Below are 20,623 nucleotides of genomic sequence, written 5' to 3'. Positions count from 1 at the left end.
GTTTTAATATTCATTGCTTATCCCTCGATATAAAAAAAAAGATGTTGATAAATAAATGATATTCAAGTTCTTGACATCAAACATTTATATTCATGGATATGAAACGGCTGATCACTAGATCTACTGCCATTTTGGATTAGTATGTGTGAACTAGCTCAGTGAATGATTTTAATTAATCATACATGTATCAAGAATTAAAAATATCAATAAATATAAAAGAATATTTGATATGCAGAATCTGAATTACAATGTATTGATTTGAAAAAAGTAATGGCATTTTTTATACGCCCGTCTTAAGACGGGCCGTATTATGTTATGGCCTTCATGTCCGTCCGTCTGTCCGTCCGTCTGTTAGCTTTTTCGTGTCTGGCTCATAACTTAAATACTATAAGGCCTAGAATAATCAAACTTTGTCAGTTGATACATCTTGGGTAGAAGGTGTGTCGCACATTAAAACCAGGTCGCTGTGACTTTTAATTAAGAAGATATGGCCAAATATGGTAAAACCCTGTCCGGCTCATAACTTGAAAACTATTTGATCTAGAATCATGAAACTTGGTCAACTTATGCATCTTAGGTAGAAGGTGTGTCGCACTGTACTTTAAGGTCACTGTGACATTTAGTTGAAGTGATTTTTTGAAAAAAGTATGTTATAATTGGTACAATCCCTACTCATATAAGAGTTTTGTAGAAAACCTCATTCAAAAATGTTACATCAAGAAAACACATATTTTTTTTATGATATATTGAAATTTGATTTATTAAATTATTATTTATACACAACGTTGGTTTCCTTTTCCTGTACTTAGCTAACTATGTTTAATTAGGATATTTGATGTTGCTTTGTTTTTATTTATCATATCGATTCTAAAATTAGATTTGGTATTGGTCAGTGTAATTAGATGACCAATCAGATTAGAGTAGCCGGGAGCATTGATGCCTAGAGGGGGATGCTGATTAAGTTCATTGTATAGCCTTGTAGGAGACTGAAAGTAACACGTCTTCGGAATTCATTGGATTTTATTAACCAGACGACGATGGATGAGGGGCTTTTGGGAGAAGAAGCGAATTTAAAGTCATGCATGGAAGACTGGAATGAGCTTAATAAAGAATTTACACAACTAGAGGCCACACATGATCATTACAAGAAAACTTTGGAAAATTTGTGGGATGCACAGAAAAAATGTCTGTCTGGTATTGCTCATCAGCGATATCGCACAAAACAAATCAGCGACAAAATGAACAGATTGAAAGATACTTCCAAACCGGAGACCCATGAAGCTCTCAAACAAGTCCGACTAGAAATGCTGCACAGGAAATCTCAGTTCAGAGAAATGGAGGAGTTCTTGCCACATAAAAATGGGATATACTTGAGTATTATCCTGGGCTCTGTTAGTGTGTCTCTACTCAACAAAGAAGACAAATATGCCTACAAACATAATTATGAGACGTTTAAAGCCACAGTGAGCTACTTTAGCATGGCCCTGTCCTTAATCCTCCTGTTTGTGTCGGAGTACAGATGGTTGGATGCAGTGTTGCACTTCCTTCTGGTGTGGTATTACTGCACGCTGACCATCAGAGAAAACATACTAATGGTCAACGGCTCCAGAATCAAAGGTTGGTGGGTGACGCATCACTTTATATCCACAGTTTGTGCAGCACTGACCCTTATATGGCCGGACAGCTATACCTACAAGTCTTTCCGAGGCCAGTATTCCCTGTTTAGCTGCTATCTAAATGCAGAGATTCCGAACCTTAGCTCCCCAAGCCAACCCCTTTCCAGTGCCTTGCGTGCATCATTCGGTGATGATGACAGACTAGATCAGGAGTTGCAGGGACTTTGGGAAGCTTCACTGAACCAGTCAACTCGCAAGACATATTCTTCAGCCTTGCAGTGTTTTCAGAACTTTATGATTATGAATGGTGCTAAGTTCTCCAAGCATGGGTTACCTCTCATACAAGAATCAGACCTTGTTTATTTTGTGACACATTGTAAATCGGTGCTGAAATTGAAACATGACACCATTAAATTATATCTTGCTGGCATTAGGTTTCACTATATTAAGTCTGGATTGGGCGATGTCTTGAAAGGATGCGATCAGTTGCATTATGTGTTAAGAGGTGTTAAAAGATTACAGTCAAATGTCCATCACAAGCGTTTTCCTATTACTACAAGAATTTTAGCACAAATATGGAATGTTTTAGACCAGGGAGTTTTTTCTCCTTTTGTAGATCTCATGTTAAAATGTATGTATTCATGTGCATTTTTTGGTTTTTTGAGATGTGGTGAAATCACATGCAAATCTCAGAATGTAGAACAATTTTTACAAATCTCAGATGTACATATTAAACCAGGAGGAAGTGCTTTTGTTTTGAAATTAAGAACCTCCAAAACAGATCCATTTTCAAAAGGTGTTGAAATTGTTATTTTTGAAAATGACCACTTTAAACCGGTGTACACCATGATATCATATTTAGATGCTCGCAAATCTCTGTTTAGTTCAAACACTGGCAAATCGCCATTATTTGTAGACAATGAATTTAACCTTAAACCCATGCCAAGAGACACTTTTGTTCTGCAACTGAAAGAGATACTCCTTCGGATTGGATATGATGATAACAAATTTTCAGGTCATTCTTTTAGGATAGGTGCAGCTACAGCAGCGGCTGCAGCTGGTGTTGAAGATCATGTTATTAAAGAATTAGGTCGTTGGTCTTCAGACTGCTACAACAGATATATTAGAACAGATGTAGAGGCTGTTCAAAAAGCACAAGTACAAATGTCATATTTGTAATATGTTGTTTCTTTTTTTTTTTTTTTTTTTCTACTGTGTACATGAGCCTATTATTTTACATGTTAAAAATTTTTTTTTTTTTCTTTTTTCATGACTACCGGTTCTTGGGGGCTTCACTCATTCCTTTCGTTCATTTGGCGTTCATTCCTGGGGGAATTTTGCCCCCAAGGGATTATTTACTTATTACATACATTATTTGTTTATATGTACATGTATTGTATTAGAACCTGTATATGAATTATGTTGGCAGGCGGTATATTGTAGATATTAGGTTGACACGTTATTCGGGCAGGAATCTCGGCCACGTCTATGTTTCTCTGTATATACATGGTTAAGCTCACAGATCAGCTCGAGCTTCATTGGATTTGTATTCGGGTTTGTTGGTTACCCGCTGGGATCAGCCCCGGGTAAGCTCCCTGGGATCAGCCCGGAGCTTCATTTCCATTCAGTTTTGCATGCATGGGGATTTGCTCATTCAGCTCCCTGGGATCAGCCCGGAGCTTCAGTCTGTTTTCTCGCCCGCTGGGATCACCCCGGGCAGCTCCTTGGGATCAGCCCGGAGCTTGTTTTTTGTGTTCATTAACCCGCTAGATTCAGTCGCGGGTAGCTCCTTGGGATCAGCCCGGAGCTTCATCACTCCTTTTGGACCCGTTGGGATCAACCCGGGGTAGCTCACTGGGATCAGCCAGTTGCTTAGTTGTGGTTTTAGTCCAGATGGTCGTACGTGACCTGCTGGGATCAGCCCAAGGCTAGTTCACTAGAGTTAGTGTAGAGTAGAGTAGAGTACATATAGTTATGTAGTATTGGAGTTATAAGAATGAGAAGCCCCCAGAACGCCAAACTGTATTTTATTTTTTGTTGTTTTGTACATATTGTATGTTCTTCTGATGTAGGCATGTATGTTAGTAATCAATATGAGTTTTCAGTTGGATATGTAAATAAATGTTAAACTCTGACTGTCTGGTGGTTGTGTATAAACTGTACAGCTTTTTTTTAGCCTATGTAATGTTTCCTTTGTTTTTAACAATAACATGAGAAATTCCACTTGTCCCATGGGAGTAGCATGCAAAGGGCATTTTGACAAGACTAATTAATGAGTTTTGTGTAGAGCATCTCTGATCAACATGATCAAGCAGGTGTTATCTTTATCTCTAGGGAATTGGGCAGAGAGATCTTAGCCTCTTAATTGCAGATATACCAGAAATTATTTGTGAAAGTGAATTTGTTTGTTGTGGTTAGTCTTTATTTTCAAAATTAATTTGACATTGTACTATATAATTTTTAATTTTTTTTCTCGGCAACCTATATGCAGAGTATCATTTCTCACTAAGACAACAAATGGTTGCAATATGTATAAAGGCCTATTTTAATGATTAGTATTTTGATGTTTTGTTATGGCTGTGGCATTGTTCAGAAAAAAGATATACAATGAACAAAGCTGCAGATTGGGCATTTGTGTAAATCTGAACAGATGAAATAGTATTGCAATAACCATATTAAAAAATGTTAATTCAAGAAACTACACATTCTTCATTATATACACTGTACTATACAGCAGTATATAACAAACAAATTATTTCTTTTGTGTCAGTAACAAGAGAAATTTCCCTTGTCCCATGGGTGTAATTATCAAGCAATTCAGGAGGCATTTTGCTAACAGAAAAATTGCATTCTGTCAAATTACAGATTAATTAATGAGTTTAGAAGATTTCTGTTACAGCAATCTGATCAAGGAGGTGCTATCTATATCTCTTGCAATCGGGAATTGGGCAGAGGAATCTGGCCTTCTAATTGATCTGTCAAATTTTAGAACAGTTCTAATTGGTAGCCATTACTTTGAAAGTTAATTTGGTATAAAGTTTAAGAATTAATATGATATTGTAAAATATATTTTTATTTTATATCTCAACAACAAGGTGCAGATTGTCATGTCTCACTAAGATGACAGTTTTACAGTCTAAGAATAAACATAATGACTAATGTTTGATGTTTTATTACGCTGTGCATTGTTCTTCATTCCTTAAAATACAATGAGCAAAGCTGCAGATGTGCATTTCTCAAGTCTAACACAACCAGTTGAGAAATATATGATGTATTATTTTTTTCTAATTAATAACTACACCATAGGAGATGCACCAGTGTTTGAAATAACCGTTTTTAATCTATATTTATTTATATTGACATCACCATGCATATTTTACTTTTATACTTGAAGATTTGACAAAGGCAGATACTGATATATGTATTTTTTGATATGTTGAATAAATCAACCTTTTTGAGTACTCCCATTTATTGTAAGTTGTTTGCTTGGATAAAGGGCTATCTTGCACTTTAATCATTTCATTGAAAACATTTGGGAAAATGTTTTTATATCCTTTTAAAAATCATTAAGCTTACATTATCAATATTTGAAGCAATGTCACATGAGGCCATAAAGTGGGTAAGATTCTTAAAGGAAGGATGACATTTGGTTCCATGCATACCTACATGTATCTCTTCATGGTGATATGTTCATGTTAACAATATGTGACGGGCGTATCATGTGCCGTGGCGGTGCACTTTATTTGTATCTATTGATATCGATAATTCGATTTAATTATGGTACAAAAAATTGAAATTTTGATATAGAATAATAAGACCTTCACAATATCGAATATTCTGTTTGTTCATTTCAGAATGAGAAAAAATAAGCTCCCTTGTTTTAAAACTGCAAAATTAAAAATGGTGGATATTCTTACCATGGATGTGAGGCTTGCATAACATGCCCTCTAGTGAGAGAATGCTTTATCTCTTGCAGTAGATAATACATTCCATGTTATGTAACCTGTAAAACCAGTGAAAATGGTTTAGTTCAGTTCATACCTTTTCTGTCTCAAATCTAAAATGTTGAAATAGGTATCTCTTTTACACAATGATCACCATTTAGAAGTGAGAGTTATGGGTCAATCAAATGAGATCTACAAAACTGGGTTCCATGTCAAGGCAAGCATTGGCATGATGAACTCTCACTGCTACAAAGTTTGTGGCACTTCATCCAAAGCTTGTGGTGTCTGTACTCGAGTGAAAAATTCTCGAATGGGACATTAAACAATATACATGTACAATTAAACAAACATCTAGATTAAGTTAGATGCAGAATCATGACTGATTGCATTGATGAATCATTCACACAAGTTTGAATCATGTAGGATTAATATTTTATTGGAAATAAAGAATTTTAGAATGCTGCAATCAATGCAAGGAGTAATGACAAGAACTTTTGGGATATTTTGTCCCATTTTAAATGATACTTTAGGGTGAATTTTACTATATCTACATTTCCATTATACGCCCATCTTTACAAGGGACGTGTCATGGTACAGCAATGTCTGTACATCCATGGTTTTCTGTTTCTAATTTCACATCTCTGTTACATATGGAGCTGAAACTTACTATGTAGCTTCTTTGTGGATCACTCTAGATCATGATGCAATTTTTATCCATTTCGACTTCTCTTGCAAGAGTTTTGCCCCTTTATTAAAATTTGTTTGTTATATGGAGGATAGGAGGATACATAATTTGTCCAGTGAACTCCTCCCACAATTTTCAAGGGAGGGCCATCTTTTCTTACAGAGTGTATGGGTATTGAAGATGTGCATGTGGCAAGGATTTTGATTTTCTTTAATTTGTTTTTTAGAGAATTACAGGTTATTGAACTTTGTCCATTTTGAGGAATTATCACACAGAGAATACATGATATGTCTTTTAATTCATTTTTCCTTCCAGTTTTCAATTGAGGACCTTCTTATTTTTACAGAGTATTTGTATGGGTATGGAAGATGTGCATGCAAGGATTTTGATATTCAGTTTTTGAGAAAATTACAGGTTGTTGAGCTTAGTCCATTTTGAAGAAATATTATCCCCTCACAGTTTAGAAGTGAGTGTGTATTAATAACTTGAAGAAGTGCATAGTGCAAGGATTTTGATTCCCAACAATTTTTTTATTTTCTTTGATGTTTTAAATATTTAGAGGTTGTTGAACTTCATCAAATTTGGGGAAATATTTTACTTGCAGAAATCTTGGTTTGTCCATCTACTTCCTGTCACAGTTTTTAAGCTAGGACTTTTTATTCATATGATGCAAAGAAAGTATGTCACAGCCTGATGATGGCTGATACTACCTGAAGCAAAGTTCTACAAATTATCGCATTAAAAAGCATGTGATCATGCATTTTCACAAACGTATTATGTACCATTTGCTGTGCTCATTTCCTTTAATTGATATCTTTACCATTTGAAATGATAGCCATTTCCTCATAAATGTGAACATTACTGTATGTATCTTAATAAATATATTACGACTATTTTAATGGCTGGAAATATTCCGACAGGAATGTAAATATAATTTTTTGAAAATACATGCGCTAATGCACTTCATGAAGAATACTGATGTAACTTGTCGTAGTTCATGCCCTTGTGTATTTTCCAAAATGAAAATTTAAATATCCTCACAATGATGATGAAATTTATGCAAACAATATCAAAATCCATATGATAGGAGTATAGCATTTTTAAAGTCGTAGATTTCCTGTCTTTTTTAACTTGTTTTAATAAATCGGAATATAAATTGATTTGTCTGTCAGAGCTTGTAATTCGATGCTTTGAATTGATGTGTATAAAATATAAAGTAATTTAATTTTATATAGGCCAGTCTAATGTACTAATCCCAGTTCATGGTCAGTGGTTAGAGTGTTTGCTTACTGACTGGGAGGATGTGGGTTCGAGCCCAGCTCTTACCACCGTGTTAAACCTTGGACATTGTTATGGGTAGTGACTGCTCCTTTGCCAAGTGCTTAACATAAAGTGAGAACCATGTAAAACTTTGATACCCTTTCCTATCCCCCCCCCCCCCTCTTTCCCTTGGCCATTATTTCAAGAAAATTGAATATGCAGTAACTGAGGATGCTTGTATATCAAAATGACTAATCATGACCCTGCTGGTCTTGAGAAAAGAATAATTGAAGATTTTCCCTATACATGTATATCCCTTTGTTTCTCTAGATATAAACGATTAATAGGTCATGTTGCACAGGTATTTCCTGTCTTGATTTCATTTAATGCAGTTGTGCATAAAATGTTTCCTATGATGAGGAATGTACATCAATAGTAAAGTGATTACCAGGTCATCAAGAATTCCACTATGACTCCAATTTTGAAATGTTTACATCAAGAAGTCTCTGATGAAAGGTGAAGATAACGAAGTGATCAATCTCATAACTCCTATAAGCAAAACAAAATGGATAGTTAGGCAAACACGGACCCCTGGACACACCAGAGGTGGGATCAGGTGCCTAGGAGGAGTAAGCATCCCCTGTCGACCGGTCACATCCACCATTAGCCCTATATCCTGATCAGGTAAACAATGTTATTCGTTGTCAAAATCAGTGTGCCAAGAACGGTCTAACAATTGGTATGAAACACGTCAGACAGCATTTGACCCAATGATGGGTTGTATTGGTAAACTAGATCATTATAACAACTATAGAATTTGCGAAATGCTGACTTTAATCGACTCTTGAATCCCCTGTACCATCAACTTGTTTGTCAGTAGCTTGCCTTGATTAAAAACTGACCATACGCAGAACAAACTCTTGCGTATCAAATCAATCGAGAGATATAAACACCATATGCAGGTGACAATGGAATATTGCTACATAAATATGGGAAGTTGACGATGGAGAAGCTGAAATCATCCCGTTTGTCATACAGTTGAGTTGTCAGTTTGCCGTTAATGTCTACTTTCAATTAAATATCTACATATGAAGCAGAAGTGGACGACTCTGTGGTGTCTTTTATTTTGAGCTCACAGGGATATATCGAATCGGCATATGAATTAAAGTTATTGTTAATAGATAAAACATCGTTGATATACCTAAATGTCGAATTGAAGGCCACAGCAAAAGATTTTTTCTTCACACATAGAAATTTTTGAATAAATTCTGCTTCATATGAATATAAAAACAGGTCAGCTAACAAAGGAGCACAATTCGTGCCCATGGGAATTCGAATAGACTGTTGGAAGACCTGATCACCAAAGACCACGAAGATATTGTCAATGAGGAACTCTAGCATATCTTTTATTTCAACTTCAGTGTACTTGTGCGTGGAATCAGTGGTGTTTAACAAAGTAAATTTTTGGATGACTATCCCTAGATATGAATATTTTTGTTTTCCATTTTTGTTGAAGAAGCAACTGTCTATGATGTCAAAAAGTCTAGTCTTTAATTATTGTGAGGAATGGTCGTGTAAAGTGTTGAAAAGTCATAGGTTTTGATGTTATTGATTTGGGAAAAAGTTTTGCGATTTCAAGTTCACCAAACGTTCTTTAGAATATTTTAGAATCCACATTTGATTTACACCACTTCTGGCATATGTAGTCGCACAGTAAGTTTGAAGTTTCTCCTTCACACATCTACTGGTCATGCACTCATACAAAAATATACACAATATCAAAAGATTTTGGTGTATACAGGTCAGCCAGACCGACGACAAGACATCTCGCTAAGCTTTCTGGTCTTCAACCAGTGCTGTGAAAAAATACAAAGCACAAAGAAATTTGTACACCAATTTTTATTTTCTGAAATAAATTGTACATAATTATAATGAAGATGAAACAACAACAATGAATACTAGACATGATCTTATATTGACAGACAATACACAGCAGTCCACGAGATTCACTTCACAGAGACTGAAAAAAATATAGCTGTAATTGTATATGCTTTAATATATGTCATGTTGAAACACCAATCTTTCATTTTACTGTCAATTTTTCATCTACATAAAAAAGTAAGTGTAGTCTCTAGATAAAGAGATATTTCAACTATTGTATAATTTATAATAAATGCAAGTCACATAAAATGCCAACTAGGTTGTCGCACGTCACATAAATAACAGTCAAATATACAACCCTTAACTTTATCAAGTATTGCACAGCAGCTAATATTTTCTGGAAAATGCACGGATGTAAGTGATAAAACCCCACAATGTCAGTAGATGTAAGTGATAAAACCCCACAATGTCAGTGGATGTAAGTGATAAAACCCCACAATGTCAGTAAACAGCTCTACAGAGCTTGTGTTATTTGTATGTGTATAAACTCGACTTTAAATAGCATTACGTTTTACGTTAAAACTGAGGTAACAAATGAACACAATGTAATAAATGCTGGAATGTAGAATTAAATTATCAAAAAATCAATTGTGCACATAGAACACATACCCTACGCTGTAGAATCTGAGGGAAAACAAATTACAGAAATTTGTATGCAGATATTTACTTTACCAGCAACAATATCTTGTAGTAATTCATATAATTTACCATGTAATTTGATAGTTAGTCTCCCAAGGGAACTGCAGGTGTATTGAAAATCACCTATGTACTGTAAATTACTTATGTTTAGTGAGGCGTCATTTCCGCAATCTTGCCATAACAGATTTATCTGCAAGATGAAATTTTTGCTAACTTTCATTTCATTCATCACTACGGTAAATATATCATACAAATTTAATAGTGACACCTGGAGAGTTTGCATGAAAATGAAGTTAACAATACACGGATAAAAAGTATTTACAGTACTACAGTACAATCACAGGTAAATTCCTGTACACCCCTGATAAGACCTTCCAGTGGATAACTAATATTATTAAGTAATATAGGTGAATGGTAAACAATGAAAAATTCTTTCAAAAAAGATTATCATTGCAATTTCTTAATATTTTCTACCAAAATCAATTCACTAAAATAAGTTTACAACCTTTAGAGATATCTTGAGAACAATCTAACAAATGAACAAACAGGGTGAAAAGAAAACCTGGCAGAGGTAACTAAAACAAACAAAAGACCCGTGGCATGATGGGCCACATTGTTCACCTGAGCAGTTGCATTTTCCAATGTAAAACTTAACTCTTATTTTGGCTTCGCTCTGGCCCTGGGGTTAAAGTTTGAACAAACTTATATCTACACAATGGTGTTTGAATCTTAATGTCACAAATTGCATCCTTATGGTTTTAGATTTTGAAGAAATTTCCTATCATATTTCTAAACAAACCCCATTACTGGCCCTAACCTGAATCTGGGGAGGGGGGTTGGGGGTTGGTTCATGAAGTGAAAAAAAGAGAAGAATTTACAGTACATGAGGATGCTTGCTTGCGTATCAATGTGACAAATTGTATCAATGTGGTTCTTGAGTAGATTTTCAAAAAGAGAGCTTCCTATAAATTTCTAGGTTAAATTTGAACCTCTATTGTTGCCCCACTCTGGCCTGGAGAGTCATGGATAGAATAAATTGATTTTCATTACATAAAGAAACTCATCCAAATTTGGGCATATCTGGTACTGTATAATTGTTGGGAAGGAAGTTATTTAAAACATCCCACTCTTTTTCACAATTTTCCCTTGGAAAAAATATTAATAAAACCAATATCCCCATAACCCAAAGATGCATTGTGCTGAGAAGTTTTTTAAAAGTGAACAGAGAATAAACTGACATGTAACGGACAAACTTCAATCACAAAAGCCCACTTTTAAGCTCTAGTTAACTGAAAATGAATGAACAAATGCATACATCCATATTGTTATGTTAGATTGAGTTAGATAAATAATATCAGAAAAATATCACAGATCTACAAATGAAATATTGAAACTCATCACGAGAAAGACAGCAAGTTAAAATTATAACTTTAAATTGGAATTCTACAGGGTAACACTTTATTCAATGTACATGTATCTAAATGCATTTTATCTAAGCACTTCATCAGTAAATGCTACTCTATCATGAATCAAAACACTTCAAACTGTTCTACTATTTGTTTCATTGTGGGGTAATATGTCAATTTTAACATAGACACTTTAGCATGTCATTTTGTTTGAATAATTCCATTAGAGTGGTCATGGAGTCCATTTTGCTTAACCTTTAACCTTTTTGACTCAGAAGTAGATAAATGTCTTCCTGATCCCTTGGTGAACCGTGTATAAAGTTTGGTGATTTCAAGAGAAAAGGGAACTCACTTATGGCCATGAAACCATTTTCCTATATCACCCTGTCTGCTTGACCTTTGACCACAAAATCAACAGGGGTCATCAATGGTGATTCTGTGAGTGAAGAATGACTCCAGGTGTAAAGGGTAAGCACTTTTGAAGGCCTAGAAACCAACCTCTCAATGGAATGATGGACAATCTTATTCTAGTATTGAAGGGGTGGAGGTTGGTATAAAACTATAATAAAAAACAAAAAACAAGCATAATGCCTCTTCCATTTGGGTTTAGCTACTGGATTTCTTGAAAACAAAAACAACACAACATCATGGATTTAAAGTTTCATAGAAAGTATTTAAACTTATTGGTTTCCCCCCTATTATGTTTAGCAAAGATACAAGATATAATCAATTTACCCTGGTAACAAGATTAAACTTCAATATATTGCTTTTAAACTTTACTAAGAAGTGACAAATAAACCCATTATTTCCACACAAAAATTATGCTAAAAGTCAATGAGGATTTTGTACTATTGTATGGAAATTCATAATTTTTCTAAAGAACATGAGACTGTGATTGGTCGATTTACTGGAAAGGTCAAAGCCATTGCCTCTGGGGAAAAAACCGATACTACTGTCAGAAAATTAAGGTACAAGTTACCCATAACACATATATATGCCAAGAGCTGTTTTTAAAGAATTATACATTCAAACTATCATTTTCAACCTGTCCAATAATTTTCCAGACCCTCTTATTATTCTATTATTTCTTTATCACAAATGTAAATATGTTTGTACATGTATTCTATTTCATAGCTAACATATATACGTATATTAAATGGGATGCAATGACATACATATATCATAAAGGAAACGACTTCTTAACATAAATAATGCCATAAAACAATGTGATATTCGACAGCACCAGAACCTAGTCCCTTAAATATACAACTTTTGGGTCTACATCACTATATAATCACAGGAGTAATATCTACTTGGCAACTTAACATCTACCAGAATAACACACATACATGAATATTGCACTATTTCAAAATAAAACAAATTCACTTCGCCTTACCCAAAATATACAAATTCATTTATTTGAATGAGAGATCTTAGTTTCTTAGTTTGAACATAAACAAAGTAATAAAGCAACACCTTGAAAGCTTTCTCACAAACCAGAGTCTCAGTCTGTTTACCCTTTGCAGAATCCCTGCATCAGCCATATTGATTTTTTAGAAAAGCAAAGAACTTATGTGGTAAAACTAGCCAATCAGTGATCTCCATTGCTCAAGCTTGCAAAGATTTTTAAGAATTACTCTTATCAAAATCAAATTGTTGTTTTTGTTATAGGTTGGGCTAAAAGTAAATGACATGCAATGCAGCTATGATGTCACAGCCTATTACACTTTGTTACATGTAGTGAAGCAGGAAGCGTACTGATCAACTGAATTCAGGCAATACATGTACCAGCTGACGCATACATCCTAAAATGGAGGCAGCCGCGACTACTTCATGAATTTTCATTGCTCTGGCAAAGGCATTGTCAGATATTTCTTGTACAGTTTGATAAATTCAGAATCTGAATAAGGCTACAGCAACGAAGTAGCATTTCTAGTAGACTCTGTTCAAGGAAGGTTTCCCTGATAGGGAATTCATTGAGAGTCACAATCCTAAAACATCTAGTTTTCTTGTGTTAATTCTCAGTTTGCCTGACAATCACCAATATGAATGAGAGGCCAATGGGCCACAACGCTGATCATTCAGAAAAAAACAAACAGTTTGTAGTCGTATTTACATTCCAATGTGTTTTCTACAGAAAATCTTTTGGGCTGGAGTTATGATTTGAACAAAATTTGATAAACTGTACCCTTCTGGTTCATGAGAGGAAGATTTTTTAAAGATTTTCCTCAATACCTTTCATTGAAAAACTTTAAATTCCTATTGTGGCACCATCCTTGCCCTGGGGAGCATGGTTTAATCAAACAGAATTTACATGATAATACAACCATGACCCCTCAGTTGAAGAATACGGAATCCTGCTCACCAAACTTTGGTTGAAATTGTACCAAAGAATTAAAAAGTAAGAAAAGTTAACAACACCGCAACGAACAAGCAAAATTTGATCCTAAAACTCACTAGAGTCTCTAATTCAGGTAAGCGAACAATGTGGATCTTAATTAGGCAGAATTTTTTATGACATATTTTTTTTTTCATTCAATCTACTGATAATATGCATCTAAAAGTCAATAAGGCTCATGAAGGGGTTTAACTGAGAGTAAACATACACCCAAGAAACTGGTGTGTGAGAAAGACAACATGGCTGACTGCAAAAAATTAGCATCATTACAGTTTGGGAATCAAAAAATAGATACATTTCTCTTTACTTGAGGATAAGGACCTAACTCTTAACACAATAGAACAAAACACTGGCATAACAATATATATACACATGTATTGATAAAGCAAATTCATAAATTTTGGATAAGGGGGTTTGTGAATTAAGAGGTTCGACATATCAATCTGTCACTGCTAAACACATATTCAATGTTTAACATTTGTTTTAGTTCAAAAAGAACATATTTAAAGAACATTCTTTGATTGGGCAATTTCAAAGTAAACTTTACACATTTTATGATGTGTTTACTTGGTTCATGATACTGGAAAAATTTCACCCCATCTATTTTTGCCCTCATCCTTTGTAGACAAATTCAAAATTGAACTAATTTGATAAAGATTATATAACTCTATGTTTTGAAAGATAACTCTAGGCAATTTGAAATGGGCTGAAATCATTTTACATGCATTAGGGTGAAAATTACATGTGACAAAATTTCCCATTGTATACAGTATACATGAGAATAATTCACTTATATGAACTAGTGGTTGTGGATGTTGTAGATGGCCTTTCATTGATCAGTAAACAGGATGCACAGGAGATCCTGGGTTGCTATTATAAGGGCATATGTCATTTTTGTGATTGCCCACACACTCCACTATGGGTACATGCCCACTGTCCCACATTCCCGGCCCACATAGCGAGCACAAGCCATGCAATGTGCAAGGAATTCTTGGTAGTTTTCGATAGTGATGCAGCAGACCTCTTGCCTATAAATATTAATGGTATGCACATCAATATTTAAAATCCATTAGATATCTAGAAAAAGTTAATAAGAAACAATGACATCCTCATCATGAATGTTTATATCTGAAATTCAAAATCAGTTTCATTGTAACATGAAGAATATAGAGTGATGATGACAGGGGATTTTACAGTTATAAAATACAACATACAGACACACTGAACAAACTGTCAGCTTGCTTTGCACCAGACATAAAAAAGAGAATATCAAATTAATATTATTTTAATATCCAATAACTTTACATCAACTACTTGTATGACATGTACATAATGAAAGCTGTTCCAGAAAATCACAGACATTCCTACCTATACAAAAATTCAAGCCCGGATTTCATTCAAATTTTTAGACATACACAAATATATATATATATATATATATATATATATATATATATAAATCCAGAGGTAGGGTTCACAGAATAAAATTTTTGGAAGGTGCAACTTTTAAATATTTGGTAAGCATCCAATGTAAAGTAAAACAAGTTTACAGCAAACATGCTTATAATGAATTCACACTTAGAGCAAAGTGATTTTTATTCCCTGTAGTTTTAAAACACATTTAATATGAACTTATTCGATATAATGAATTACGTTTATAATGAATCAAACTTGTTCATCTCCAGCATTTCACTATAAGCGTGTTTTACTGTAATTGTTTGTCCCCCAGCACTTCACTATAAGCGTGTTTTACTGTAATTGTTCATCCCCAGCACTTCACTATAAGCTTGTTTTACTGTAATTGTTTGTCCCCAGCACTTCACTATAAGCATGTATTACTGTAATTGTTTGTCCCCAGCACTTCACTATAAGCGTGTTTTACTGTAATTGTTTGTCCCCCCCCCCTCACTATAAGCGTGTTTTACTGTAATTGTTCATCCCCAGCACTTCACTATAAGCATGTTTTACTGTAATTTTTCATCCCCAGCACTTCACTATAAGCATGTTTTACTGTAATTGTTTGTCCCCAGCACTTCACTATGAGCATGTTTTACTGTAATTGTTTGTCCCCAGCACTTCACTATAAGCGTGTTTTACTGTAATTGTTCATCCCCAGCACTTCACTATAAGCGTGTTTTACTGTAATTGTTCATCCCCAGCACTTCACTATAAGCGTGTTTTACTGTAATTGTTTGCCCCCAGCACTTCACTATAAGCTTGTTTTACTGTAATTGTTTGTCCCCAGCACTTCACTATAAGCATGTTTTACTGTAATTGTTTGTCCCCAGCACTTCGCTACAAGCGTGTTTTACTGTAATTGTTCATCCCCAGCACTTCACTATAAGCGTGTTTTACTGTAATTGTTTGTCCCCCAGCACTTCACTATAAGCTTGTTTACTGTAATTGTTCATCCCCAGCACTTCACTATAAGCATGTTTTACTGTAATTGTTTGTCCCCAGCACTTCACTATAAGCTTGTTTTACTGTAATTGTTTGTCCCCAGCACTTCACTATAAGCGTGTTTTACTGTAATTGTTCATCCCCAGCACTTCACTATAAGCGTGTTTTACTGTAATTGTTCATCCCCAGCACTTCACTATAAGCGTGTTTTACTGTAATTGTTTGTCCCCAGCACTTCACTATAAGCGTGTTTTACTTAATTGTTCATCCCCAGCACTTCACTATAAGCGTGTTTTACTGTAATTGTTTGTCCCCAGCACTTCACTATAAGCGTGTTTTACTGTAATTGTTCATCCCCAGCACTTCACTATAAGCGTGTTTTACTGTAATTGTTTGCCCCCATCACTTCACTATAAGCTTGTTTTACTGTAATTGTTTGTCCCCAGCACTTCACTATAAGCATGTTTTACTGTAATTGTTTGTCCCCAGCACTTCGCTACAAGCGTGTTTTACTGTAATTGTTCATCCCCAGCACTTCACTATAAGCGTGTTTTACTGTAATTGTTTGTCCCCCAGCACTTCACTATAAGCTTGTTTTACTGTAATTGTTCATCCCCAGCACTTCACTATAAGCATGTTTTACTGTAATTGTTTGTCCCCAGCACTTCACTATAAGCTTGTTTTACTGTAATTGTTCATCCCCAGCACTTCACTATAAGCGTGTTTTACTGTAATTGTTCATCCCCAGCACTTCACTATAAGCGTGTTTTACTGTAATTGTTCATCCCCAGCACTTCACTATAAGCGTGTTTTACTGTAATTGTTTGCCCCCATCACTTCACTATAAGCGTGTTTTACTGTAATTGTTTGTCCCCAGCACTTCACTATAAGCATGTTTTACTGTAATTGTTTGTCCCCAGCACTTCGCTACAAGCGTGTTTTACTGTAATTGTTCATCCCCAGCACTTCACTATAAGCGTGTTTTACTGTAATTGTTTGTCCCCCAGCACTTCACTATAAGCTTGTTTTACTGTAATTGTTCATCCCCAGCACTTCACTATAAGCATGTTTTACTGTAATTGTTTGTCCCCAGCACTTCACTATAAGCTTGTTTTACTGTAATTGTTCATCCCCAGCACTTCACTATAAGCGTGTTTTACTGTAATTGTTCATCCCCAGCACTTCACTATAAGCGTGTTTTACTGTAATTGTTCATCCCCAGCACTTCACTATAAGCGTGTTTTACTGTAATTGTTTGTCCCCAGCACTTCACTATAAGCATGTATTACTGTAATTGTTTGTCCCCAGCACTTCACTATAAGCGTGTTTTACTGTAATTGTTTGTCCCCCCCCCCTCACTATAAGCGTGTTTTACTGTAATTGTTCATCCCCAGCACTTCACTATAAGCATGTTTTACTGTAATTTTTCATCCCCAGCACTTCACTATAAGCATGTTTTACTGTAATTGTTTGTCCCCAGCACTTCACTATGAGCATGTTTTACTGTAATTGTTTGTCCCCAGCACTTCACTATAAGCGTGTTTTACTGTAATTGTTCATCCCCAGCACTTCACTATAAGCGTGTTTTACTGTAATTGTTCATCCCCAGCACTTCACTATAAGCGTGTTTTACTGTAATTGTTTGCCCCCAGCACTTCACTATAAGCTTGTTTTACTGTAATTGTTTGTCCCCAGCACTTCACTATAAGCATGTTTTACTGTAATTGTTTGTCCCCAGCACTTCGCTACAAGCGTGTTTTACTGTAATTGTTCATCCCCAGCACTTCACTATAAGCGTGTTTTACTGTAATTGTTTGTCCCCCAGCACTTCACTATAAGCTTGTTTACTGTAATTGTTCATCCCCAGCACTTCACTATAAGCTTGTTTTACTGTAATTGTTTGTCCCCAGCACTTCACTATAAGCATGTTTTACTGTAATTGTTTGTCCCCAGCACTTCGCTACAAGCGTGTTTTACTGTAATTGTTCATCCCCAGCACTTCACTATAAGCGTGTTTTACTGTAATTGTTTGTCCCCCAGCACTTCACTATAAGCTTGTTTACTGTAATTGTTCATCCCCAGCACTTCACTATAAGCATGTTTTACTGTAATTGTTTGTCCCCAGCACTTCACTATAAGCTTGTTTTACTGTAATTGTTTGTCCCCAGCACTTCACTATAAGCGTGTTTTACTGTAATTGTTCATCCCCAGCACTTCACTATAAGCGTGTTTTACTGTAATTGTTCATCCCCAGCACTTCACTATAAGCGTGTTTTACTGTAATTGTTTGTCCCCAGCACTTCACTATAAGCGTGTTTTACTTAATTGTTCATCCCCAGCACTTCACTATAAGCGTGTTTTACTGTAATTGTTTGTCCCCAGCACTTCACTATAAGCGTGTTTTACTGTAATTGTTCATCCCCAGCACTTCACTATAAGCGTGTTTTACTGTAATTGTTTGCCCCCATCACTTCACTATAAGCTTGTTTTACTGTAATTGTTTGTCCCCAGCACTTCACTATAAGCATGTTTTACTGTAATTGTTTGTCCCCAGCACTTCACTATAAGCTTGTTTTACTGTAATTGTTTGTCCCCAGCACTTCACTATAAGCGTGTTTTACTGTAATTGTTCATCCCCAGCACTTCACTATAAGCGTGTTTTACTGTAATTGTTCATCCCCAGCACTTCACTATAAGCGTGTTTTACTGTAATTGTTTGTCCCCAGCACTTCACTATAAGCGTGTTTTACTTAATTGTTCATCCCCAGCACTTCACTATAAGCGTGTTTTACTGTAATTGTTTGTCCCCAGCACTTCACTATAAGCGTGTTTTACTGTAATTGTTCATCCCCAGCACTTCACTATAAGCGTGTTTTACTGTAATTGTTTGCCCCCATCACTTCACTATAAGCTTGTTTTACTGTAATTGTTTGTCCCCAGCACTTCACTATAAGCATGTTTTACTGTAATTGTTTGTCCCCAGCACTTCGCTACAAGCGTGTTTTACTGTAATTGTTCATCCCCAGCACTTCACTATAAGCGTGTTTTACTGTAATTGTTTGTCCCCCAGCACTTCACTATAAGCTTGTTTTACTGTAATTGTTCATCCCCAGCACTTCACTATAAGCGTGTTTTACTGTAATTGTTTGTCCCCCAGCACTTCACTATAAGCTTGTTTTACTGTAATTGTTTGTCCCCAGCACTTCGCTACAAGCTTGTTTTACTGTAATTGTTCATCCCCAGCACTTCACTATAAGCGTGTTTTACTGTAATTGTTTGTCCCCCATCACTTCACTATAAGCTTGTTTTACTGTAATTGTTTGTCCCCAGCACTTCACTATAAGCATGTTTTACTGTAATTGTTTGTCCCCAGCACTTCACTATAAGCTTGTTTTACTGTAATTGTTTGTCCCCAGCACTTCACTATAAGCGTGTTTTACTGTAATTGTTCATCCCCAGCACTTCACTATAAGCGTGTTTTACTGTAATTGTTTGTCCCCAGCACTTCACTATAAGCGTGTTTTACTTAATTGTTCATCCCCAGCACTTCACTATAAGCGTGTTTTACTGTAATTGTTTGTCCCCAGCACTTCACTATAAGCGTGTTTTACTGTAATTGTTTGTCCCCAGCACTTCACTATAAGCTTGTTTTACTGTAATTGTTTGTCCCCAGCACTTCACTATAAGCGTGTTTTACTGTAATTGTTCATCCCCAGCACTTCACTATAAGCGTGTTTTACTGTAATTGTTTGTCCCCAGCACTTCACTATAAGCGTGTTTTACTTAATTGTTCATCCCCAGCACTTCACTATAAGCGTGTTTTACTGTAATTGTTTGTCCCCAGCACTTCACTATAAGCGTGTTTTACTGTAATTGTTCATCCCCAGCACTTCACTATAAGCGTGTTTTACTGTAATTGTTTGCCCCCATCACTTCACTATAAGCTTGTTTTACTGTAATTGTTTGTCCCCAGCACTTCACTATAAGCATGTTTTACTGTAATTGTTTGTCCCCAGCACTTCACTATAAGCTTGTTTTACTGTAATTGTTTGTCCCCAGCACTTCACTATAAGCGTGTTTTACTGTAATTGTTCATCCCCAGCACTTCACTATAAGCGTGTTTTACTGTAATTGTTCATCCCCAGCACTTCACTATAAGCGTGTTTTACTGTAATTGTTTGTCCCCAGCACTTCACTATAAGCGTGTTTTACTTAATTGTTCATCCCCAGCACTTCACTATAAGCGTGTTTTACTGTAATTGTTTGTCCCCAGCACTTCACTATAAGCGTGTTTTACTGTAATTGTTCATCCCCAGCACTTCACTATAAGCGTG

At 35.6% G+C, this 20,623-nt stretch overlaps 2 protein-coding genes across 4 annotated transcripts in view; one reads left to right on the top strand and one right to left on the bottom strand.

Moving 5' to 3' along the window:
- The first annotated feature begins 725 nt into the window (after window positions 1-725).
- Window positions 726-3,751, top strand: LOC125668206 (uncharacterized). The gene has a single exon (XM_056162906.1). The coding sequence runs from the start codon at window positions 1,038-1,040 to the stop codon at window positions 2,793-2,795; it is 1,758 nt and encodes a 585-aa protein (XP_056018881.1). The 5' UTR covers window positions 726-1,037; the 3' UTR covers window positions 2,796-3,751.
- A 5,634-nt stretch (window positions 3,752-9,385) lies between these two features.
- LOC125668205 (TBC1 domain family member 16-like) overlaps window positions 9,386-20,623 on the bottom strand; it is a 43,124-nt gene continuing 31,886 nt past the window's right edge. For 2 of the 3 annotated variants that reach the window (XM_048902039.2, XM_048902041.2), the window contains one exon: window positions 9,386-14,917. In XM_048902039.2, the coding sequence (XP_048757996.1) occupies window positions 14,726-14,917 (192 nt within the window). In that variant the 3' untranslated portion in view covers window positions 9,386-14,725. Of the gene's footprint in view, window positions 15,018-20,623 lie in introns of all 3 variants that reach the window. The other variant, XM_048902040.2, reaches the window with a different exon arrangement.

The sequence above is a fragment of the Ostrea edulis genome, chromosome 4, assembly GCF_947568905.1.
Source record: "Ostrea edulis chromosome 4, xbOstEdul1.1, whole genome shotgun sequence".
In the NCBI taxonomy this organism is placed as follows: Eukaryota; Metazoa; Mollusca; class Bivalvia; order Ostreida; family Ostreidae; genus Ostrea; species Ostrea edulis.
This window is presented reverse-complemented; position numbering and strand designations above follow the sequence as displayed.

Coding starts and splice junctions, on each gene's coding strand:
- LOC125668206 (XM_056162906.1), top strand. CDS start 1,038: ATGGATGAGGGGCTTTTGGGAGAAGAAGCGAATTTAAAGTCATGCATG.